Source organism: Nesoenas mayeri (assembly GCF_963082525.1).
Source record: "Nesoenas mayeri genome assembly, chromosome: 11".
In the NCBI taxonomy this organism is placed as follows: domain Eukaryota; kingdom Metazoa; phylum Chordata; class Aves; order Columbiformes; family Columbidae; genus Nesoenas; species Nesoenas mayeri.
This window is the reverse complement of record NC_137563.1, coordinates 19,475,332-19,499,155: the sequence shown is the minus strand read 5'-3', so window position 1 is coordinate 19,499,155 and position 23,824 is coordinate 19,475,332. Positions and strand designations below refer to the sequence as shown.

At 54.0% G+C, this 23,824-nt stretch overlaps 1 protein-coding gene across 1 annotated transcript in view; it reads left to right on the top strand.

The window, feature by feature from the left end:
- Positions 1-5,205: 5,205 nt before the first annotated feature.
- The window catches only part of CCDC33 (coiled-coil domain containing 33), a gene marked incomplete at both ends in the record, with an annotated part of 34,052 nt that continues 15,433 nt past the window's right edge, over positions 5,206-23,824 (top strand). The window contains 9 exons of the mRNA XM_080351592.1: positions 5,206-5,506; positions 5,857-6,308; positions 7,233-7,421; positions 15,752-15,915; positions 19,768-19,889; positions 21,189-21,298; positions 22,004-22,105; positions 22,248-22,339; positions 22,491-22,611. Of these exons, the coding sequence (XP_080207718.1) occupies positions 5,206-5,506; positions 5,857-6,308; positions 7,233-7,421; positions 15,752-15,915; positions 19,768-19,889; positions 21,189-21,298; positions 22,004-22,105; positions 22,248-22,339; positions 22,491-22,611 (1,653 nt within the window). The remainder of the gene's footprint in view (positions 5,507-5,856; positions 6,309-7,232; positions 7,422-15,751; positions 15,916-19,767; positions 19,890-21,188; positions 21,299-22,003; positions 22,106-22,247; positions 22,340-22,490; positions 22,612-23,824) is intronic.

The following is a 23,824-nucleotide window of genomic DNA, read 5'->3' as shown; positions in this document are numbered from 1 at the left end:
AGCTCCTGAGATGCTCGTTCCCAAGGGGGGATTTAGCGACTTTGGGAGAGGTAAAGCCCTGTCTCAGGTCAGAACCCGAAAACTTCAGCCCCCAAAGTCCACCAAATTCAGCGTCCCAGCCCCAAAACAAGATGAGAAAAGTTGGTTTGCAGCCACTCCTCCTCTGCTGGGAAGGGCGAGGGGACAGTTGGTCCCATCCCTTCCCTCTGCTGGTGACTTTGGAGCCCTTCAAGCCCCAAAGCCGCCCCAGTCTGTCCTTGCCTGGAGCTCTTTGAAGCCTTTCCTCATCTTTCTGAAAAAGCAGGGCTTTTTTCCCTGCATGGAGATCTCCTGCTGTCCTCAGATTCCCCAAACACAAGTGCTGAGGAGCCCACCCACACCCTGCCCCATCCCGCCAGATGCTGGGACCTCCGGGAAGTCACTGTCCCCAGGGGGCTGAGGACGCCCGACTCATGGCAGCGATGAGCCACTGCGGGAAGCCCGGTGGCTGGTGAACTCCCTGTGCCCCCGGCTCCCCATCCCTCTGGGAAAACCCCCACTCGGGGGCCGGGAGAAGTCCAGACAAAGTTTTTCATCCCATCCAGACACCCCCCCGACAATGTTCATCTCCAGCTCAGACATTGTGGGGCCGCTTCTCCCTCAAATCAACCCCCTTCTCCCCGAAATCCCACCTGCACCCCCACATCCACCACCCCGGGGAGAGCCCAGGAACCCCCCCAGCCCTTCACAAAACTCTTTCCTCTACAAAGCTGGAGCCTTGTAGATAATAAATCCACCACCGAGATCATAAACACACCAGAGCAAGGCAAAGGCAAAGCCCCTTTTGCATTTTAAAAGCAAGAGCAGCTTCAACATTGAAGCCAAGGAGGGTATTTAAAGTTATTTTTAGGCTCCTTCCCCCCACTTCATTTCAAAGCACCTGCTGCAGATGAAGCCCCCCCACCCCGCAAGCCAGGGAAAGAGTCAGGATTTTGCAGGATTGTACCAAAACCTGCTGATAAAGTCAGAAAGCAGCCCTGAGGGGGGGTCAGGGCAGAGCACCCCATCATCCCAGCTCCTCTGATGCTGGGGGTTGGAACAAGCATCACCCAGAAATGCGCCCCCCCCACCCCCCAAAAGAGGGAGGTGAAATCACTGCTTCAGGAGAGAGCTGAGATTTTTGGGGGGGCTTCTGCACCCTCAGAGCATGTTTTGCCTCCCTGAAGCTGCAGATTTAAGCTCGCATTTCCAACCTGGAGCATTCAGCTCCGCAGATTTATTAAGCCTGGCTTCCCCCACAACGCCAAGTTTGCAAGAAGCAATGACAAAAAGACTGGGGAAAAAGAGGAAAGAAGATGAAAAATAAAAAGTTACCTTTTCCAGCCACAGGCTTGGCTTGCTGCAGGTCTCAGGAGAAACGTGGCCTCGCTAAGCTGGGTCTAAAGCATCTATTTGCGGGCGCCGGGCGCGGATGCGGCCATGTGAGCTGCGAGGCAAAGTTCAGAGCAGCGGGGAGCGAGCGGAGGCTCCGGGAACTTTATCCCCTCCATCGCAAGGAGGCCTTGGCTGGGGGCCACCCTGGGCTTTAGAAAATTAAAAACAACCAACCCCGTGCTCCGCTCTCCCTTTGATTAGGCAGAGCTTTTCGGGAGAGGAGGCAGCTCGACCCAGCCCCCTTCTTCCCCTGCTCAGCTGGGTCTGAGCTGCTCCTTCCATCCCTGCGAAGATTTAAGGGCACTGAGATGCTGCTGTGTCCCCCAACATGGGATGTAATCATCTCTCCTTCCTCCGATGTGTAAATCAAAAGTCCAGCTCCTCATTGGTGTAAATCAGTTGAGCCCAATCCTTTGCCCAAATCTTACAGATTTATTACATTTATTCAGTGCATCTTGGGAGGGGTGAGAAGACAGAAGGAAAGTTTAGGTTTGGTGCAAGTTTGGGAACACAAGAGCATCCTCCCCTCAGGGACGGATGGATCCTGCCCAGGCTTTACACAGCAAGTGCCATCGGTGCAGAGTGATGGTACCATGGTGGTGGGAAAACAATCCAGAGGGGGTGCGAAAGGGATGCAAAACATTTTGGGGTGCAAACTGGGGGCTGCATTGCCCCAGGGGTGAGGACAGGAATAATACAGACAGCTTTGCCACACTGCCCTTATCCATCTGCTCCTTGGCCAACGCATCCTTCCCACCAGTTACATATAGTCCAGGAGACAGAAGTTTACCAAAAAAGCAAATCTGGACAAATACACACACGTGACAGCAAGTGAAGCAAAGGAAAATTAATCAAGGTTGAAGATTTAGCTTAATTTTTAGCCAAAACTTTGTAGTAACACTGATCAAAATGACCTGCAGGCTTTTTCCTCTGCTCCCTGAGTTTGTTTTCGAGTCAGAAATGCCGCTGTCAGCTCCCAAAGGTGCTTCCTGAGACAGCAGAGGGACTAGAAAAGGGTTATCAGAGAAGGAAAAGCTTAAAATTCAGAGTCACAGGGCTGATTTTCCTCCCTAGACAACAATATTACAGTGATGCCCATTTGCCCATCCTGGTCTTAGCTAAGTGATCATTAATTAGATGCACAACAATCCTGGAAGTCTTTATTACTACTAAAACATCTCAAGGCACTGTAATGCCTTGCAAGAAGTTAGTATTCCAGTAGTTTGGGAATTTTCTACTCAAAAAAAGACTGTTGGGAGAGCAGATGTGAGCCTTGGATGTGCAGTTCCTAAGGTTTGCTGCTCTCCTTCCAGGGGGCAGGGACCAGGTTAGGAAGAGCTTTGCAAGGCGCAGATGAACCAGGAGCTCAGTGGCAGCCCCAGATGCTCCTGAATCCCTTTTTATGCTTCTGGAGAAGCATCTTCACCTTGTGTGCGCTGATGCTCTGAGCCTGTTTTGTCTCCTAACACTGGAGAAGGTGCTGGAGCACTGAGTTTTGGGGACAACCCTGCAGCTGTGAGCAAATCACTGCTTTTCACTGCACCCCCGGGGACCCTGCCTAAGGAAAAGGACTTCTACATGGAAAAAAACAGAGCTGATGCCAGCAGAAACCCACCTTTGGCCAAATACACCCAGTTCCCATCACGATTACGTAGATTTCCAGCTCCAAACCCTGAGCTCATTACGCAGGCAGAGCTCCAGCCATCAAAGGCCACCTTTCATTTTTACAGAACAAAAAATCCCCAGGCTGCCAAAATAAATAGACCTCACACTGTCTTATGAATCAGCCTCATCCCCAGTAGAGCTGTGGAAACGGGTATTTCGTTTTCGGGGGCGGGCAAGGGAGAGGATTGTCTGTGTCCGGTGTCACGTTAACACCATGGAGGTGGCACCTCCAGACCTGCAGCTGGGAAAATGCTGCACGAACACACTGCGCCTTCGATTAGATTATGCAGAAATTAGTCTTTGATGATGCTGTCATTAGCGGTGGCTCCGTAATGTGTTTGCACAAGGGCGGGAAGGGAATTAAGCAGGCTAGTTAAGGATAAAATAGCTCCCATTTCCCCACATGAGAGCCTGGCAGGGCTTTAATTGAGATGAGGAAACAGCCCAGATTGCCACGGTTTTGTAGGTGCAACATCTCAGAGCAGCATCACACGCTCAATTCAAGCCACCCCTGGGCTGGGAGGCACCACTTTGTCCTTGCTTTGGGAGCACCAAGCGGTTTCCAGCCATCAGGGGAAAGAACTACCAATTTCTCTTTAGGATTTCTTTTTAGCGAGTCCGTCCATTGCCCGTGGACACTTCCAAAGTGATTCTTGGAGACAGGTCTTGGCTGGCTGCCTTGCAGATCCCTGGACTGCTCCCATACTCTCTCACATACTAGAAAGAAAAAAAGGCAAAAAATCTTATGCCTCAGGGTCTCAGATGATGCTTTATCCCCCAACCCTCTCCCTCCGAGGATAACCGTGTTGTTTCAAGCTTGCACCAGCGTGAAGAGACTGGAATGTGGCTTTTTATATGGAGCACAGAGCTGTCTTAGAGAAGGGCCACCTGCTCACCCAGCCCCAGCTCACGTTTCACGGGAAACATCCCGAAAGCTGTGGGAACACACTATTCTCAGCGGCGAGGCGGGAATTAGATATGACAGGGGGCTCCTGGCAAGGATCAGACGGTGCCATTCCAGCTCCCTGCCCACCCCAGAGCACCAAATCCCTTGAGCTCAGTCCCAAAATATCCACGCTGGGACTAACCTCTGGATGCTCAGCTGGCTCGGTGACAGGTTTAGCAGGCAGGCAGCTCAGCTCCAGTTGCACCAGCCAGAATCATATGTGGACCAAAACCTCTTTGCAGCCAGCTTTGACCCAAGACTTCACCCCAAAAAGCACAGTGTGTTCCTGGGCAGGCTGCAAATGCATTTAAAGAGCAATATCAACTGCTTGTTTCATAGTGACACTTCCAAGTCACAGGGCAGTTTCTGCCTCGGGCTTGCCTGCAAAGTCACCAAGCGTTAGGATTAGGTGGGTAAATGCTGATCTAACATCCAAGTGCTGCTCCCCAGGCTCATCCTGTTCCAATCAACCCCATGAGGAACCACTTTCCACCCAGCAAACGCCACTAAAAACTTACCTTAGAGCCACCAAAACGCAGCTGCAGGCTTGGCTATATGGTTCCATCAGCAGGAGATCCAGCACGTGGGTGCAGGAGGAGCAGGATTGTCCCATGGGGTTCAGCAACGTGTGGGAGCATCCAGCATGGCTTGTACCAGCATCTCCTGGAGCCTCTGCAACATTCAGACCCATTTGTGCTTAATCTCACAAGGCAAAGGGCTCCAGGAGCCATCGAGTCTCCACTGCAGGGATGCACACACCCCCTGTACGTGCACACACACACACACACGTGTTGTGTTGCTCAGCACCACCCTGGGTATCCCGGGCTGTTTCCTGGAAGGCAGCCACCCCTTTGCATCTCGTTACCTGGTTTCCCAGCAAACAAACTGGAGTTCAAAGCCCAGGACATTGCGCAGGGGCAGGAAAGCTCTCGGCATCTCCCCTTGGCACCAAGGATGCTTTTTCAGGGACAGGGATTTCCTTGCCTTTGAAAGCCGCCTGTGGAGATGTGAAGTCAACACGTACCCAGGGACACCCCCAGGCATTTTCTTTCCGGAGAGGAGAAGGCGAGAGCAGCAGCAGAGCCAGCTTGGCTCAGAAACCCGCCCCAAGCTTGCTCCAGGGCAGAGATCTGCAGAAACCCAGCAAGGAGGTGTCACCTCCAGACCCCTCCTCTGTCCCCATGGCCGGGGAGCCTCGCATCCTCCCAGCCCTGCAGCGTTCGCGGCTGAAAGCTGAGGAGAAGACCCTGGATTTTGAGTTTGAGCTGGTCAGTGCCCAGTTTAACCAGCGCGGCCAGTACGCCCTGCGGCTCACCGTGGAGAACCCGCTGCTGCAGGGCTCCGGTGCTGGCATCCAGCTCCGCATCGACAGTGAGGAGGTTGTCCAGAGTAGCACCGGCACCACCGACACCATCGAGCAGAGCGACCTCGACCAGATCTACTCCTTCCAGAGGAGGAGATTCATCTTCACCCTGCCTAGAGGTAAGAGGCCGGATGCCACAGGGATGGGCCAGTGGTAACACAGGAGCATGGCTCAGGCTGGTTCAGGCTTGCAGACCCCTGTATCACGCTCACACCTTTGTGCTGAAATACAACCTTGAGCTGGACTCAAAGCAGGGTCAGGGATTAGGGTGGTGAGTGGGTCAGGTCCAGCTTGGATAGCAGGGCTAACACCGTCAATGATGGAAACACCTCCCACCCCAAGGTCTAGATGTGTCCCAGAGAGACAAACAGTGCAGAACTAACAGTACTGATGGATGAGCCCAGGAGATGCTCCTGGGACCACCAGCTTTCCTAAGCCAGGCTTTACCCCTCACCATCACTCCGGGCAGGTTTCTGCAAGAACGACAAGAACCACGACGTTCGGCTGCACATCGAGGCCCTGCGCTTTCCCGGGAGGGCAGAGAGGATGAGGAGGAAGAGCAGGCGGGTGGGTGAAGCCTTCTTCGCCATCTACCCCCGGCCCAACCAGCCCCGGCTGAAGCTCTCGGCCAGAAGGGACGAGGACTGGTACCGCTACAGCACAGTGCTGGCCTTGCTGCGGGTGGGCAGCCAGCAGCCAGCCATGCACTGCGGCCGCCTGGCCGTCACCGTGTCCCTGCGGGAGCACCGGCCACCTGCCGCGCAGCCGTCACCCACACCGGTGTCCACCGGCGCCCAGGACGGGGACCAGCAAGCAGCAGCATCCCCACCCCGGGACGTCCCTGTCCCCAGCCACTTGCACCGTACGCCCGAGTCTGCTTATCACTCGCTGCCCACAGAGAGCCGTGCCTGCTCCACTGAGGTAGGACAACCCAAATCTGGGGCTCAGAGATCCCATATTCCAGCAAAACAAGGGCAGAGCAGTCTGCTCAGGACAGGATTTGGCTCCACAGAACAAAGAGCTAGAATAGAAACAAAAAGAGAAAAGTCTCTATGGCTTTTAGGAGGTGTCTTTGCTAAAGAGCACAACCCTGCCTCAGTTTCCCCTCCCTCCTCGCTAGGTAGAAGCTTAGTGCCTCTATCTGCCACCAAAGTATGAGACCCTCTTTGTCCAGGACAGGAGAAAGTTAGGACAAGCTCAAAATGCAGGCAGGGTCTTGGTGAGACAGCAACCACGCAGCAAAGAGGGTTCTACAGCTAAGCCGTGCCCAGAGCTATAGGAAAAAGATCCTCTATGGGGTGTTCACCTACTTAACCCCCTTCCAAATCCTCCCCCTTACCTTGCAGGCTGGTGCAGAGCAGCCCCTCCAGCAGAGACCTCAAGAGAGAGCAACAGACTATTGCCTTGCTCTTTTAAGGGCTGCAAGCAGCCAGCCCCCAGCAGAGGCATATGGGGCCTGCACAGGTGCTCCCTGTAAAGGATCATTTTTAAAATGATAGTACTTTTTTTTTCTCTTTTATCCTCTTTTATTCATTGGTTTTTCCCTTCAGGCAGTTGGGGCTGTGAAGAGCAATCCTAGGGATGCACAGGGAAGACCTGTCTCTAAGCCTGAAATACAAGTTGTTGTCTGGTTTGTGCTTATGTTATGGCTGGTTTAGGGTTCATTTTTATTTTTTGCAAAAGTTCTGCCCTCAAAGGGTGAGATCCTGAGCCCAAGAGTTAGAGGATGGAGCTGGGATGCAGAGGGGTCACTCTGGGATGTGGCAGGATGTATACTGGGGAGAGTGGGAAAAGGAGGTGCTGGACCCCAATGCTGCATCTTCAAAGTCCTTCTCTTAATTACAGAGGCTGCAGGCTGACCCTGTGTTCAGCTCCTCCCCGGAGCTGCTGGGTGACTTGGCAGCCAAGCACGAGCATCCTTCCTCATCATCCTCCTCCTCCTCCTCGCTGCCTGTCCCTGCTACCCCCAGCCACAGCAGCTTCCACCTCTCCTCCCTAAGCCGAACCCCGGATCTGTCGCCCTCACCAGCACAGGTGAGTGGAGCTGCTGGAGAAGACACCATCCTAAATTCATTTAAAAATGTGATTATTCATCTTAACCTCCCATTAGAGCTTGGCAGTGCTGCAGGGGTGCGAGGGGACCTGGGTACCAAGTGCTGTTCCTTCTCCCAGGCTGTTGCCTCCCCAGCCTGCTCATGGGGATGGGGGAATGAGAGATCAAACTTGGCATTTCTAGTTCCATGGCTGTCCCCAGGCAGCGGATGGTGGCACCTAGAAGCTCTCAAAATGCCACCTGCGGGGAGCCGGGGCTGACACGTCTTAAATATTTCAGTTTGCAGCTCAACTCTAGACTTCTAAAAACTGCCAAAACCATTGGGCAGGGCTAATGCAGTCTGAAAAGCTGCATTTCTCTTTCCTTAGTTGAGTTAAAAGCTGTCTAAATAAAGGAAAAAAAGAAACAGACAAGCCCTTGCAGGGGCTCTGTTTCCTGCATCTTGCTGTAAGAATAACATCTGATGATGATGTGCCTGCCGCTTTCTGAGGTGTCTCCTACACCTGTGAAAACATTGCTTTGCATTCTAGCACCAGAGATGTATTTGATCTCATGAACCCTCCCTGGGCATCCTCCGGGCTCTCTCCTCCTTCCAGGGCATCCCCTGGACTGCAAATCCTCCAGATTCACCCTTCACGGCACTTGGTATCCCTTGATTTTCGAGGGCATGTGCTATCCCCACCCCGATCAGCTGAAAATTTACTGGCCAGAAACGCCGATTAGCGAGGCACTGATTAAGTTTGCTCAGCAAACGTCTAGACGTGAACTCTTTCGAGGCTCGGAAAAGCAAAGGAAATCGATAGCAATCAGCTGGGATGCGGAGCGGGACGCGGAGCCGGGCCAGGGGCGTAAGGCAAGGCATTAGCAAATGCAATTCCGCTCCTGGGCCCCCGGAGGGAATGCAATAAATCACCTGCTGCTGATGTCACCCGGCAAGTATTTGCCAGGATGGTTTTTATTTAAAAATTAAAAGCTGGGAGGTGGAGGGATGTTGGCTGCCAGCCCTCCTGGGAGGGCCGGATGGATGGAAAACGTGTTGGATGGTGGCTGAGCCGTGCTGGCTTATAGGGAAGTGGCATGAACCCGACAGAGCTGGGAGATTTAATCTCCAAAAGCGCTCCTAGGATGCTGCAGCCTGGATCTGGTTCGGCTCTTAGTGGTCCAAACCCGAGCATCTTTAAGCTGCTCCTGCTGCGCCTGGGGAAGGTGAACCCCAATCTGGAAGCTTGAGAGACTAAATATCATCTTAAATTCAGACGGGACTTCGGTGATGAATAGTTTGGGAGATCAAGTGTTGTGTCCATCTGGTTTGCTTTCCCAAATGGCAAAGCCATGCGGGCACATCCTGGTGGAGGGGACAAGCTCCTTGATGCTGCCTCCATGCCCAGCATCTCATCTGCAGGCTGGGGGGGGTGATGGATGGGTGCTGAGCTCCCCTCGAAAGGCCCAGGTGTGGGGATAATGATTTTTCTCATCTCGCCACAATAATGTATTCCCAGGCACGAAGCGGGAGGCTCTGCTGGCTGTTCAAATGCCTCATGCGTGTTGCAGAGCCAGACAGCTGCTAATTGTCCTAGGACCTGGGCACAGCACCGAGCGGGTGGATGATCTCTTGGTCACTGGGATGGCCCTTAGAGGGATGGAGGAGAGGGGACAGGGCTCAGGTTGACGCTCAGGGACTTCAGAGGGGCTCAGTGAAGGGAAACCAGCCTTCCGGTCAGCAGATATTGGTTCCTTATTTGGGGAAACATCCCCGTCTCACTTCCACATGGTGCCGGGGGCAAGGAGCCAGCTTTTGGAGATCTCCTTGGCAGCTGGACTTGGTTGCAAGCCCACAAGAAGATGGTTTGTTTCCAGTCTCTCTGGACCAGCTGGCAGTGAGGCGCCCGTCCCAAAACAGCAATCTGTTGCTGTTGGGTAGGAGGAATCGCAGCCTTTCTGCGGCAAACAAACGGGTTTGCACACAGCTTGTGCTCCCGCTTGGGTTTACCAGGCTGCGGGGGGATCAGGCAGCTGGGTGGGATGCAGCTGGTGCTTCCCGTGATAAGCACAGCCCATCCACCCGTGCAAAGCCAGCTGTGACTGCTGGAGCTTCAACAGGTTGGAAAAATGGCACCAAAACTGCTCCTGGCTCCCTTTACACTGTGCTTTATCCCTTTGGATTCCCCGTGGAGATAAATAGCTTCCCTAGCAAAGCACACGTGGGTGTGAGGCGGCTTGGGGGAACATCCATTACAGGGATGTGCAAAGACATTCTCCAGGCATCGGGCTCACCTTTAGGTTTTTTTTAAGCAACATACTGAAAGTAAAAGAGGGACTCCTCAAGCACCAAGTGTGTTTCAGGCACAGGAATCTGGGGGATTCTGAGCCATAGCCCAGAATTATAGCCCCTTTTGGGGGGGCTCAGGCCAAGTCTTCCTTCAGGCGTGCAAAAGTCCTTCCCCATCGATCAGATGTGGATGGCAAGCTGGGAACTGCATTAGCTTGTCAGCTCTGCTGCTTTTTGGTGGGGAGCAGAGCTCAGCCTTGGCCTCTCCTGAATGCCTCGAATCAAACCCAGACCTGATTTCAAGCTCGGCTTAACCATCTGGCTGTGCCGAGGGGATGGTTTTGGGCTGAGACGTTGCATTTCTGTCCATCTGCAGTGGTGGGGGAAGCAGGGCTGTGGGAGCAAAGCAAGGATGCTTGTACCAGGTTGTGGATGCTTGTACCAGGTTGTGGATACTTCTACCAGGATGCAGATAATTGCACTGGGACACAGGCACTTGTATGGGGATGTGGATGCTTATAATGGGATGTGGATGATTGTACTGGGATGTAGATGCTTGTACTGTGATGTGGATGCCTGCACTGGGATGTGGATGCTTGTACCAGGATGCAGATAACTGCACTGGGATGTGCATGCTTGTACTGGGATGCAGGTGCTTGCACTGGGATGCAGGTGCTTGTACCAGGATGCAGATAACTGCACTGGGATGCAGATGCTTGCACTGGGATCCTGATGCTTGTACCAGGATGCAGATAATTGCACCGGCATGCAGATGCTTGTCCCAAGATGCAGATGCTTGCACTGGGATTCAGATGCCCTCACCACATGCCCCATCTTGCTGAGCGATGATGGCAGATAAAAGCTGCTGTCTTCCCGTCACCGGCACGGCAGGGCTGGGGCAGAGGTCTCTGTTAGCAGGTGATGGATGACTTGTGTCTCCCGTCTGTGCCCTGGCCAGCTCATCCATCACTCGTCCCGATGACAGCAGCAGTCACTGGGAGGGTGGCGGGAGGGTGGCAGGGGTCCAGCCCTTCTCCCCAGCCTGTCGCCCCGACACCGGGGTGAGGGGCTGGAGCTGCCTCCCCTCACTTGAAAGCCCAATGAGGCTGAAAAACAAACTTTGCCGGCGGGGCTCACCCTGGGATGCGGGTGAGATGAATAAGGCCGCTCCGGCGAGCAATTTGTAGGGCTTTGAAAAGCTGTCAGCCCGGGGAGGAGCGTGCCCTGATGGGTTCATTGGGGACGTCGCCTTCCTCCGGCATCCCTTGATCATCCCGCTCCGTGCCGGAGGGAGCTGCCAGCAAAAGGGGACTTGAGGCAAACGGTTGCTTGCTTAGCTCTGATTTACTGCAAGATGTTTTTCTTTGGGTGAGAAAATGCATGTTCCTAGGGATGCATTGCAAGGCAATTATATCCCTTATCATAACGTCGGGGAGCTGAGGCTGCCCAGTTTGATCCAAAAGTCCCGTTTTCCTCATGTTTCTCCCTGCATCTGACATGGAAATGGGCCAGTGCAGAGCGGCAATTCACATTTTCTCAGCTAAAATGGAGAAACATCTTCTCAGATGGAGAAGGCAGATCCTCGAGAGGTTTTCCAAGCTGCTTCTCGATTTGCTCGTCTGCAAAGCACAAACTCGTTGGATGATCGGAGGAAACGCAGGCAGGAGGAGCGGCTGCTCGCTCTAATTCCTGCAATTTAAGTCATCATGTCCCTTTAAGTGTCAAATAACTGCCTTGATGAGAAAAGCAAATGGGGTTAAAAAGAGAAAATTGCTCCATTTTAAGAGGTAGGGGGGAGGAAATTGCACTGGTGCCACTGACAAATATAGAAAGTGTAAAACTCTCCTAATGGAGCAGCCGAGGTGGTGCTGGGCTGCCGGCCCATTTAATTATTTGACAGGTGAATTGGGAGTTTTCTACATAAATGGAAGGAAAATGAATTTGGCAATTTTTAGCCCAAAGGGATTCCCGGCCAGCGGCAACGGGGCTCCCCAGGGAAATCGGTTTGGAGTCGGCATCCCTGTGTGCCAAGGGGGGAGAGCATCCTCCTCCCGGCACCCCGAAACCGCCCTCTGATCTCTAACGAGCTCCCGCAGGGTCCCCTCCAGGAAACAACTTGCTTAAAAATCATAATAAGAAGAATACATCGAGAATACATCAAGCTGGCAGGGTGAAACGATGAATAAACCAGTGTTTGCTTTCCTGCATCGCTTTTCTGCCTCTCGCTTTCGTTTCGCTTTGCTTGGGTGTTTTTTTCCTGGACAGATGCTTTGAACCTGCTTGGGGAAGGTGTTGGGAAATACCCCTTGTAATACAATAGGGCTTGCTTCAAAAAAAAAGAGAAAAAGCTCTGGCTGTTTGTGTTTTGAGAGTCTCGAGCCTTTGCGGCGTGGAGGACACACTTGTTAGCTCCTAGAAATGAAAAGCAAAAGCCCTTTGCTTCGCAGGGACAGCGGTGACATCCCCGCTTGAAGGTGCTGGGGACGCCCATGGGTGCAGCTGGGTGCTCCTCTCCCACAGGTGGGAGCAGGAAGAGTGCTGATACTGTTTAAATCTTCCTTTTAACTGTAATTGTGTTTGGCCGGCTCCCCTGAGCTTGTTCCGGGAGATGCATTTACTGGTTTTTTTCCCAGCTAGATTACTTTCCTTGTTTTGCTCATTGGAGACAGGCCGGGGCCTGTGCCATGCCAGCTCTGCATTAATAGAGCCTCAAAATGAGATTTCACAGCCTCCAATCTGATTAGCGCCCAGGCTCCGGTTGCTTTGGAGAGTGGGGCAGACAGACGAGGAGCCACGATGCTGGGGGGGGTTGCAAACCCATCCAGGTGTGGGGTGTCACTCCGGGCTCCTGGGGGTCTGGGGACAGCAGGACATGCAATGCACCTCCCACCCCCCAAAACCCCTAAATTCAGGTGCTAAACGGTCCCTCGTGCAGCGTGCTGGGAGAAGGCTGGTCTGGGCGAAGCAGCTGCATCCGCTCGCCCATCAGCCGCCAAGCCCTTACTGGGCTGCCCGTGGTGTATAAGCCTGTAATTCATCCCATTTTGCTGCCTGATGACGTGTAAAATCCCATCGCCACCCCGGTTCCCCTGTGCTCAGGGGTGCATGTGTGCTCGCTGCCCGTGACGCAGCCCATGGGCTGTTATCTGGCTGCTCATCCCTGCTATCAGGAGATGCTCTGCAGTGGTCCAGCCCCAGGGGGCAGCTGGATCTGCTGGGATGTCCCAAGGGACACTTGGGGACCCAGCATCTTCAGGCTGGCCTAGCTCTGGGATGTCCTGACCATGCTCTTCCTCATGTCCAGGCTGAGCGCTGGAGGGGACACCTGTGGGCAGGTCCTGCTGCTTAAACAAGCCAAGTGCCACTTTATTTTCCCATCCTCTCAGTTGCCAGGGGAGGGGAAGCGGCTTGTTGGCGTTTAGCTGCCGTGAGGAGGTTTGAAAGGAGCCTGGGGAGACATCACGTAAGAAAACTCACACCAGCCCCAGTCTATCTTCGCTTATGGAGCCTACTATTATTTTATGAAGTCTCAGGAGGAGGATAAAGCTGCCACGTTCCCAACAGCTGCTCATAAATTGCCGGGGACAGGGAGGAGCTCGGGGCTGCGAGTGTTCCCACCGCTGGTTTCTTGTCCTGGAGAGCAGTGGCACATCGTCCCAAGCACCGGATAAATCCAAATTCAAGGAGCATCCTGCAAGAAGCAACCTTCTGCCAAGGGGAAAATGCAGCTGTGGTGGCCAGATGTGGGCAGGGGGCTGGGGTGGGGTGGAGGAGGCCCTGTCCCACCGCAGTGCCGTGCCTGGATGTCCCTGCTGGCTCCCAGCCTGGGCTGTCGTCCCCAAACTAACTGTCAGGCTCCTGGGGGTATTTATGACTTGTCAGCCTGCGGCCAGAAGCAATTTAATCTTGGCTGAGGAGCTGCCTGGGCCCCGGTGCTTCTTTCCAGATGATAAAGAGTTGATAGAAAAACAAATTACGATGATGGCAGCTCAGGCACCGTTAATCAACCTCCCCGCACCATCACAGTGTGAATAATTAATAATCATCATTAAGGATGCTTTAAGGGTGGCTTAGGGTTAAGGTGCTGTGTGAGATCGGCGCAGTGAGACGCTGGAGATGTTCTGCAGAAGTCGGTGATGCTCAAACGTGTTGTTCCCAGCTGAGACCCTTGGGGATGCGGGAACTTTATGTTTTCTCCACCTCCGCAAGCTACAGGTTGCAAACTCCTGGGTAAGAGCACTTGACTTGGCAGGGCTGGAGAAGCTTTGCTTCCCATTGAGTAAGAGAAAAACAAGCGTGGGCTTTACCTGGAACTGCAGGCACCCTCCTTACTGGAAGAAATACTGAATTTCCTCCTGTCTTTCAATTGTGACTTTCTTTTTCTTTTTTTTGCAGCAATTAATCACAGCCTTGCTGAGGGTTTTGGGTACCAGGCGCCTGCAAAGCCTGGCATTGTTCATACCTGCTATTTTTAAAATGTTTTGTTCTCCTGCTGAGTTTTACTTAGCTTAACTGCTCGTGAATTTTCTATTAAAACCCCTCACTAATTATCGTGCATTGCTAGCAACAAAACCTACTCTTTTTTGCTTTTAGGGAGGTGTAAATATAAGTGGTGGGTATGAAAGATGTGTGCTAAGAAACCTGCTTCTGTTATTGGGAATGTGAAAGAAAACATGGGAAATTCCCCAAAATAGTGATCTGGAGCTGTAAATAAGGGTGCAGTGTGGGACTGAAATATGGCATAAAAGCTTAGTGTCTGGTGTCCCCCAGCGAGCTCTGAGGTGTCCACAATTCAAAGCCCCAAGATTCAGCTGACAGGGAAAAAATTAAGGGGGAAGAAATCTGATTTTCATGTTTTCCTGAGCCGTTGGTGGTCAGAGCACCCACGTTTCCATCCCACTCGGCTTCAGGTTTGTTATCCCCCATGGTGACGGGTCACCTCTCTGCTGCTCCTGTCACTGTTGCAGCTTTGGGAGAGACAAAGGAGAAGGTTTTGGATGAACCAGCCCCTCGCTGCAGGGTTTGAAGGCAAAACCACACGTCGCAGGGGATTTGCAGGCAGTGGCTTTGAGAAGCCCCCAGGGTGGTCGCTGGGCTGGAGCTCTTGCCTTCACCCCAGGAGGTGGAAGGATGCAGAAAGGTTTGCTTTCCAGGACCTGAAGCATTGCAGGGTGGGTTTAACTCCTTGTAGGCATAGCTCAGTGCAATATTAGGTGTATTTGTGCTTCCCGAGGCGGTGTCATGGAAGGGATGCAGCTGGGGGGATGTCTCGCACGTGGATGGGGTGTGATGGGTGCGGGGCCAGTCCCTGTCGTGGGTGAGGAGCGGCAGCTTGTGGCTTTGCTGCTCCTTATCACATCATCTGGTGAGAATTAATGAGCCTCTGGGCTTTTCCCCCCCCGAATTGGGCTGAGATCCCAGTTCTTGCAGAGCCCATATATGATAAATGGCAGAGATGCCTGGGCTGGCAAGAAGGGTGAGCAGGGGGGTGGTGGGACTGGGGAAGGGGTGTTGTTGGCAGGTCTGAGGGCCCTGGGTGGGATGGAAATCCTTTGGATGGTTAATCCCTCTTTTGGTGATCTGGCTTAGGGTCTTTGACTGGACTGTGGTGTTGCTAGCCTCCATGGGACCACACTGAGCAGGGATGCTGAGCTGGTTTCACCCTGTGCAGGATGCTCCCGTGCAGCTGGGTGTCCTCCCAGAGAGCCTGGGACCTGCTGTGGCTCTGCCGTGACACAGTGACATCCGTGGTGCGGAGCTGCAGCCACAGCTGGGTACTGGGGACACGGAGGAGGCAGCTGTGATGGGAACGTGCCAGGTTATCACTTCCCTGGCTTGTTGTCCCCTGTTCAGGCTCTCAGCATCCAGCAGAGGTTGTGGGGACAAGCCTGGGTGATGAAGATGCACCCAAGGCATCATCTCCCTGGCCTGGGCTCTCAGAATTGGGTTGGGGACATTGGGACAAGGTTGAGAGACAGGGATGTCCCTGTAGCTTTGCCAGCTGCTCCCCACTTTGACATCTCTCCCGCTTGCTCCTGACAGGTCTCTGAGTCTCCCGCTGGGATGGACGAGCCCAAGCACACACTGGGGGTTGGCGGGGGACACATGGCCTGTGTGGGGAAGGAAGCCATTACTGTCACCCTCCACAGTGCCACCAATCTGCCAGCCACACGGGAGGGCCAGGTGCCGCGGCCATACGTTGTCGTGTGAGTACCCAGCATCTGCGAAGGGGGACAACGGAGATGGTGGGGACACAGCGAAAGGGTTTCGGAGCTCTCACCCTGCTATTAACTCTTCGCAAGCCGCAGGGAAGGAGAAAACCCCTTTAGTGGTGATACGCATGAGTGTCATCTCTGTGGGATGCTCGTTGTGGGGAGAAGAGTGGGGGAAAACGGAGGACTGGGTGCTTTGGCTCGCTGGGACATTGGGAAGAAAGCATTCCTAATATTGAAAGTATAAAATGATGTCAAAGAATCCACAAGGTAATGCTGCCTGGGTTTCGGGATGATATCATGATAAATAAAAGAGGGTTTTAATAAATAAAACAGGATACTTGGGGAAGGAGAACTTGGCTGCTCGTGCATTATGCATGTGCCGGGGGACTCAATTAGCCGGTTGCGCTTTGGTCTGTGTTAAAAGCGGGGGGTAAGCCTGCCAGCCCAAAGAGCCCTTCCAGCAGGCAGAGCGGCTTTAGCATCGCTTCCCTGGAAAAGAAGGGAGAAAGTGGCTGTCAGTGCCTTTGGAGCATCGCTTTGGAGCTCCCTGCGGAGTTTGGTTTCTCCGGGACATCTCCCTGGGGCAGCGATGCACGGGCTGGTTCCCAAACAGGGGACAAGGCAGCAGAGCCAGGGCTCGTCTGCTGGGGACAATGAGCAGCCGCGGCTGTGAGAGCCTGGAAAGCTCTTCTCTAGAGCAAACTGTTGCTTACTGGGCGTTTTCCAGCGGAGAAGCCCCGAGCCTGGCAGTGAAGGGGGTCCCAAGGTCTGTCGGTGTGGCACAGCCTTTTCTGCACGGTGCCAGCCACATCCGACATCCCCGCCCTCCGCCCCGACAGCCGGAGTAGCTCCACCGCAGGAGTTGTCTCTATTTCCATAAACCAATTATCTCCAGATAATCTCGGGAGATTTAAACATCAATATCCTAAATGATAGCACGAGGGTGGCGTGTGGTTGTTGCATCTCTCTTTACATTCTGGTGCCGCTCCATCACCGCATCGCCATGGTAACGGGGGAGCCATGGAGGGGAGGGTGGTATTAGGGATGCAGGACACATGAGGGGCCTTTTAGTAACCATAGTGAGGGATCCAGGGCAGAAGGGAATCAGTTATTGTTTTCCAGGAGAAGGAGAGTAGCATGATGCAGTTAAAAGGTGGGTTTTGAGGGACGGGAAGGACAAGCGGGTGGTGGATGTGCTGCTGGGGGCCCAGTGGCAGCCAATCCCCCCTGAAGCAGCTGGGTACCACCAGTGGAGCCAGCCCAAGCTCAAACTGCTGGTCTTCAGAGCATCACCGCCCCAAATTCAGCAATGAGCCAGGAGGAGGGGAGCAGTACCACTTGTACCAGCCCTCACGGGGCGGGAAAGGCTGGATGGAGGGAATCTGAAAGCCCTCAAGCATCCCGATGAGCTTGGGGTCATCCCTTTACCTGAGGGATGCTCTAGGTACCTGGCTTCACTCCTCTTCCTCTGAATCCTGAGCAAATCCCTACTCTCTGGTTCCAGGACCATCTGTGGGTTTGTACCGCATCTTCCTTTCCCTCTCTCACACGCACAGATAAATTGCTCCCAGGCTGGCGGGATGCAGAGATGACCTTGGAGAGCTGAAGCCAGGTGTGTTCGCAATTAACGGCACAAAGTGCCCGGCTCCGGTGGCTTCTCCATTGAGTACCGCGGGCGGGTGAAAGTGCCTCCTCGCTTCTGCCTTTCTACTTTTCAATACTGAGAGAAGAAACTCAAGGTCGCTGCTGAATGCGCCGGCTGCTCCCAGCCTGGGGGATGGGGCTCCGATCCTGCCCTGCCTGTGGTCCTGCCTGCGGTCCTGCCTGCACAGGCAGCGGTCCTGCCATGGGGTGGGTGGGATGCTCCACCCAGGAAGGGTGTTCTGCAAGCAAAGCTTTTTGCCTCTGCCACGTACCCGAAAAGAAGCTAGGGGCTCCTTTATTTTATATATATATTTATTATACAGATATTTATTGCATATTTATCCATATTTAATTATCCAAACTGTGCTGGAGATCCCCAGGCTCAGCACTGAGCACAGTGGTGGGAAGCAGCATCAACTTCCCCAGGGCCAAATCCTGCACCTGCGGCATAAATAACACCCCGGATTTTGGGTTTGCCAACTCGTGTTGCACAGGATTTTTGTTTCCTGAGAACAATGTGCCTGCACCACCACTTTGCCTCTGCAGGATGTCGGCCCTGAACTATAACTCACCCTGTAGAGATAATAAGTTATAACACTGGATAAATAACTATTTGCCAAGGCTGGACACAGCCCTACCAAGCCCTTTGCTGGGCACCCAGGTGTCACACGCAGCGGGGTGGCTCGCGTGACGCTGTCCCCGAGCACGCTGCCGTATAATAACTCCCCAGCGGCGTCTGCCTTTATCTTTTATCCTTATCTTTTCTCGCAGCGGTGGGTGGCTGGTGCATTCGGTGCGCAGAGCAAAGTGCACGCCCTGGAGCAGGCAGGGAGGGATGCGGAGCATCACAGCAGCATCTCCATGTGTTGTGCTGCCGGGGGCTGCTTTTTCCCTCCCTTCCCCACTTCATAGCTCTTTTTGAATCCTCTCTCATCCTTAGGCAAATCTATAATGAAGAGGGGCCCAGAGCAGCCGGTTCTCACCCTCCTCCCCCCTCTTCTGTCACCCCCCCAAGCCCAGGTCTGGCTTCATTCGGACTCGGCGCACGTTGCTGGTAGACCAATCCCCCACAGAGCTCATTACTGGAGAGCAAATTTCCGTCCAACCCCTCCATAACGCTGCGCCTGATGCTAATTCCCACCTGCCAGAGCCAGCCGGCTCAGCTCCATCCCTGCGGGATGCAGGTGGGATTCTCCACTGAGAAAGGGAACACGTGGAACATGAGCAGGGGATGTAGATGCAGCTGGGCTGAGGGTCCTTCAGACTGATCTCTGCAGGAGATGGAGCATCCTGCCATCCAGCTTATAGCTCTGGGATGAACCTGCTGGGTCCCACTGGTACCTGGAGCTCATGCTGCATCTGGAAGGACTTTTGTCATCTCCTTTCTGCCGGAGATGGAGCAGCAAAGTGCCACCATCTGCTCTCTGTCACTGCAGCGCTCCGGTGACCTCTCCCATGTTGGCTCTGCTCCAGCAGGAGCTTTCCTGGAGGAGCCAGTGCCGGACACTTTATCATCTTAATATCCAGAGCAACCCCGTTGGCAGGGCTGGGGACATATCTGTCATATTGGGCTGGTGCCATGTCACCGTCCCCCTTCACCCTGCGGTCAAGGATGGAAAGGGTTTGAGGACACCATGTCACCAGGCACTGGGACTCTGCCACTATCTTAGAGCTTCCAGGACAACACCATGCAAAGACCCCCAAAAAGATCTGTCAGCCCCCGCTAATGCAGGGGGAGGAATTATTATCAATATATCAATTATTATCAATGTATCCATTGATGGTCACTTGATAAAAGTGGGAGGAACAACCTCAAACCTGCCCTGATGGTGACGGCCCTGCACTAGCCTGGATGAAGAATTACTGTGAACGCTGCAGTAATTATTGCTCAGCCTTGTTATGTGCCGGGTTTAATGACGGCGGTCGTTAACATTCCATCTCCTCTCTCTTTTCCCAGCAGCCTCCTCCCAGTCCCTTCATCAATACAGCTGGATAATTAGCCTCCGGGGTCCGAAATAGCCTTGCGGATAAAAGGGGCTGCAAACCTCCGTCACTGGGGGCTTGGCAGCATCTGACAGCCGGGAATAAAACCAGCCCAGGCCCCCCAGCACAGTCCCCCCTCCCAGCCCCAGCTTCCTGCTGACACATTGCCCTTCCTCACCCAGTAACCAGCCTGGTTTCCCTCCCTCTTTCTCCCAGTAAGACCAGCGGAGGGGACGAGAAGGCGGAGGTGACTCGTGTGTCCTCAGTGCCCACCCACGCACCCTCCTGGGAGGAGGAGGTGACAGTGGAAATAGATCCTGAAGATGCGGGCTGGGCAGGTGAGAGCATCCAATGAGCCTGTGGACAGCGATGCTGGGGACTCGGAATGGCACTCGTCTCCTCAAAGGGTTAATTTGGGGAGATTAGGGGGCCTGTGCTCCAAAATCCTGAGTGGCACCCACATGGGTGGCCATTGTGGGGACAAATGCCCCACGCCACCGTGGCTGCGGTGGCTCATGCTTCAGGATAGAGCCAGAGGGACACAGGGCTGCAGGTGACAATGCCAAACTCCAGACGCCCTCCAGATCCCCCCCACTTTGGAATCAGCACCAAGGAAGAGAACCCCAAATATTTCCCCGTAGTTCGTGATGCTGTTGCACCTGGCTTGGGGCTGCTCATGTCTATAATTGTAATAAAACTTGTGGCATTTGGGCCCAGGATTTTGATTATAATCAGACACTTGCGAAACAATCTCCAGGAGGCAATCGTCACATCGTGCCTAATCCCGTTTAGGGCCTGACCTTAATGAAATGGAAGAGCTTTTAATATACTTCAGCTCTACCCCATGAGGTACCCGGGGAGAGGCGGGGAGACTTGCTGGGACCCTGCTTGTCATCCCCCCTCAGAACCTCCCGATGCTCAGAGATGTTCATCCCCCACATGCTCAGACCGCAGTTGTGATTTCCAGGTGCAGCTCACACCTTTCCTTGTCCAGAAATATGCATTTCATCCTTTTCTTGCCCAGAAACACGATTTCCATCAGCTGGGCTGCCAAGCGTGATCTGTCATCAGCGACGAGTAGCAGAAAAGCCACTTGTCTCTCGCTCGACCCCAAAACGTTTTTCCCTGGTGCTTTTTCCACAAGGGGCTGGGAGAAAAAGAACATTTCCATGTAAATTGAGCACTCACTGAAAAGCATGAGCTGGGGAAACTGTAGTCCATGCATTCATCCAGTGCATCCTCTTCATTTTGGGGACATTTCGGGGACATGCAGTGGGTCCCTGCACACCCATGGCATCACCAGGGTGGCCAAGGAGGAGTTAAGGTGGCTCAGTCATTAAGCTGGGGGAAGGGAAGCCCAAGTCTTGATGGCAGCATAAAGAGAGGGCGGTTTTCCCTTCCATCAGCTCCTTTTTTTTTTTCTTCTTATAAAAGGCTCCTGCTCGTGCTTGTCAACTAAATTGCAGCTTTGCTTTAAGTTCAGGGAAGAGCTGGGGGTGCCAGCACTGTGGGGATGATGCTGCCATGCCAGGGGATATATGGGGACTGAGTTACCCTGAGAGGGCAGGTGCTTCTGTTCATTTACATCCCCAAACCGCTCCCCATCACTTCTCACAGCCTGACCCTCTCCCTTCCAGCCCTGAACCTCACAGTGGCAGACAAAGCCACCAAGGAGGTGTTGGGGACCTTCCAGCTGCCAGTGCGACACCTCCAGCCCTTCCAGCCCCACTGCTGCAGGCTGGTGCTGGTAGGTACAGTGCCTGCCCCTCCGTCCCGCTGCTTATTCCTGCTTAGAACTTGCTGTTTTCACCCCAGGGCTGTAGCTGGGGTTGTGGGCAAAGGGAACCTTGTGTAACGACGTAATCCCGGTGGGAAAACCCGAATTTGGCAAGTCGGGGAAGGTGCTCAAAGAGGCTCGTGAGGTTCGCTGGAGGTGGGAACAAGGCAGGCGTTGTGCTAGGTTTATTTTCATCTCTCTCCAGTAGGAAAAGGTGGAGGAAAAGGGATGGGATTGCAAGCTGGGAAGTGATTTTCACCCTCAATATCCTGGAGAAGGAGATGCGAGGCTGGGCCATATGTCAGAGGGTTCATTAAACATGCTGGGCATTAATTAATGCAGGCAGGTCCCCAGCCTCAGAGAGAAGCCACTTCCCAAGCACTTCAGCGAGGATGTCTCTTTGCCAATGTGCCACCGGTCCCTGGCAAACTCATTACAGACTGCCCCCAGATCAGAAATGAGTTTCCTCTTCCCTGCACAGAGATTGAGAGCGATTAAATATTTAAATGCAGAAAGATTTATTATATTGATCTTTCCGGGAAGGCTCCGGGGGACAGTGAGGTTTAATTATCAGTTGGTGCTTTATTGCTGGCGGTGGGCCGTGTGCGTGCTCAGTGCCCCCGTTTGGTGGCCTTGACCCTTCCTCCTCCCACATCCACTCTCCTCCACAAACAGCCGAGGAAGCAGGACCCCGTGGGGACTGTTCTGCACGTCACTGTCACCCGCAAAGGGAGCTGCATCCCTCGCTACCATGGACTGAGCTACGTGGCCTTGGAGGTGAGAGGTGGCCCTGGCGACAGGGGATGGCAGGGTCTGGGACGGACCAGAGCACCCCGACTCAAGAAGGAGGATGCTGCATGCTGTTCTGGCAGCTGTTGATGCTGTTTCACCCCCACAAATTTGGTAACCCCTCTCGCAGGTGCTGCTGCGGGGGCTGTCAGCCCCCCTGGCCACCCGCCATGAGGCCCTCGTCGCAGTGGCCAGAGTTGTGACCAATGTTCAGGAGTACAAGTGAGTGGTGGCCACAGCCGGCTGTTGGTGACATGGGTGGGGTAAGGCTGAGTTTTGGACACCCTGAGCATCCCTGGTGCCATTGCTTGGCTTGCCAGGAGCTGGCACCACCCTCCATGTGCTGACTGTCCCTCTTTCCATCACGTCTCAGGTACCGCATGGAGAAACATCCCATGGCCTGTCCCGACATCACCCCCACCACCGTCACCTTCCCAGACCCCCCAGCATCAGCCTTCAGCATCTCCCGCTCTGTCAACCATGGCTGCCCACAGGTACGGACCGAGCGTATCCGCGGGGATGCGGGGGGGCGGCAGCATCCCTCCCACTTGGGTACCACTGAGCATCCCTCCTTCCACAAGGTAGTGGAGCCTCCCACCCAGGGAAAAACTTTAGTGGCAAAGCGATGCTTTGAGCACCAAAGACACACTCCCCTCCTCTTCCTTGCGCTGCCTGCAGCTCATCGTTTGTGCCTTTGTCCTTCATTTTTCCCCCAGCTTGAGTGCCGCCTCTCGGAGGCTGAGCCCTTCTCCTCCTAGGGGCTCAAGTACCACCCGAGCGAGTTCACGACGCACATCTTCAAAATAGCTGTTGCCAGGGAAACATATGCTTTCGGCACGCGGCAGGAGGAGGGCCCCGCTTTTGTTCCCGAGCCCTGCCAAAAATTGGCAGGGAGAGAGAAGCAGGGGACAGCGGGGATGCCGAGGTGCGATGGAGCTGAGGCAGCTGCTCCATCCCTTCACCTCCGAAAAGTGCCAGCCGAAAGGGTGGCAAGGGCAGATGTCCAGCCGGCTGGAAAAGATGGATCCAGCTGGTCCCCAGCGCCAGCAGAGCACATGGTTCTCCGGCTCAGTCCTTCCCCCACGTCCTGTGTGTTGAATTTTTATCATCTTGGAGTGAGACGCCCTGTATCGACACATTCGGGGAGCCTATAAATAAAATATCACTTAAAGGAGGCCGGCCAAATGCCAAGTCGCTCACGAGGTGGTGAATTATCATACAAAACACCAGTTATATTTGCTGCCCCCATCTCTTTGCTACCTGAGGTTGCAGTTTCCCAGCCGGAGCAGGGCTATTTCTCTCCTCTAAATGCAGCCAAAACGCTTTTACCTTGGATTTAGATGGATAAATACACACAAAGCCCCATGCAGTTGTGGGACCGGGCTCTGGGCGAGCCCCCAGCCCTGGCATGGGCGGCAGTGCCAGTGCGGACCCGCAGGAGCCCAAGGCGGGAGGACGGGTGATTAAAACCAGCCATCTGGCTTGTGTGCTGCTGCCTCCTCCTCCTCCTCCTTCTGTCCGTGCCCACATGGCTCTGTCTGTCTTTGCACATCACCAAGGATGCTGTCCCCAGGGATGTAGGGACAGGGTGCTCTGGGGAGCTGCGTAATCCCCATCCTCTCCCTTTTCCTGCCTCAGTTTCCCCACCTGTAGGATGCAGTTCATTCCTGGGGAGGATGAACTCCTAACTCCTAGGAGGAAAGGTTA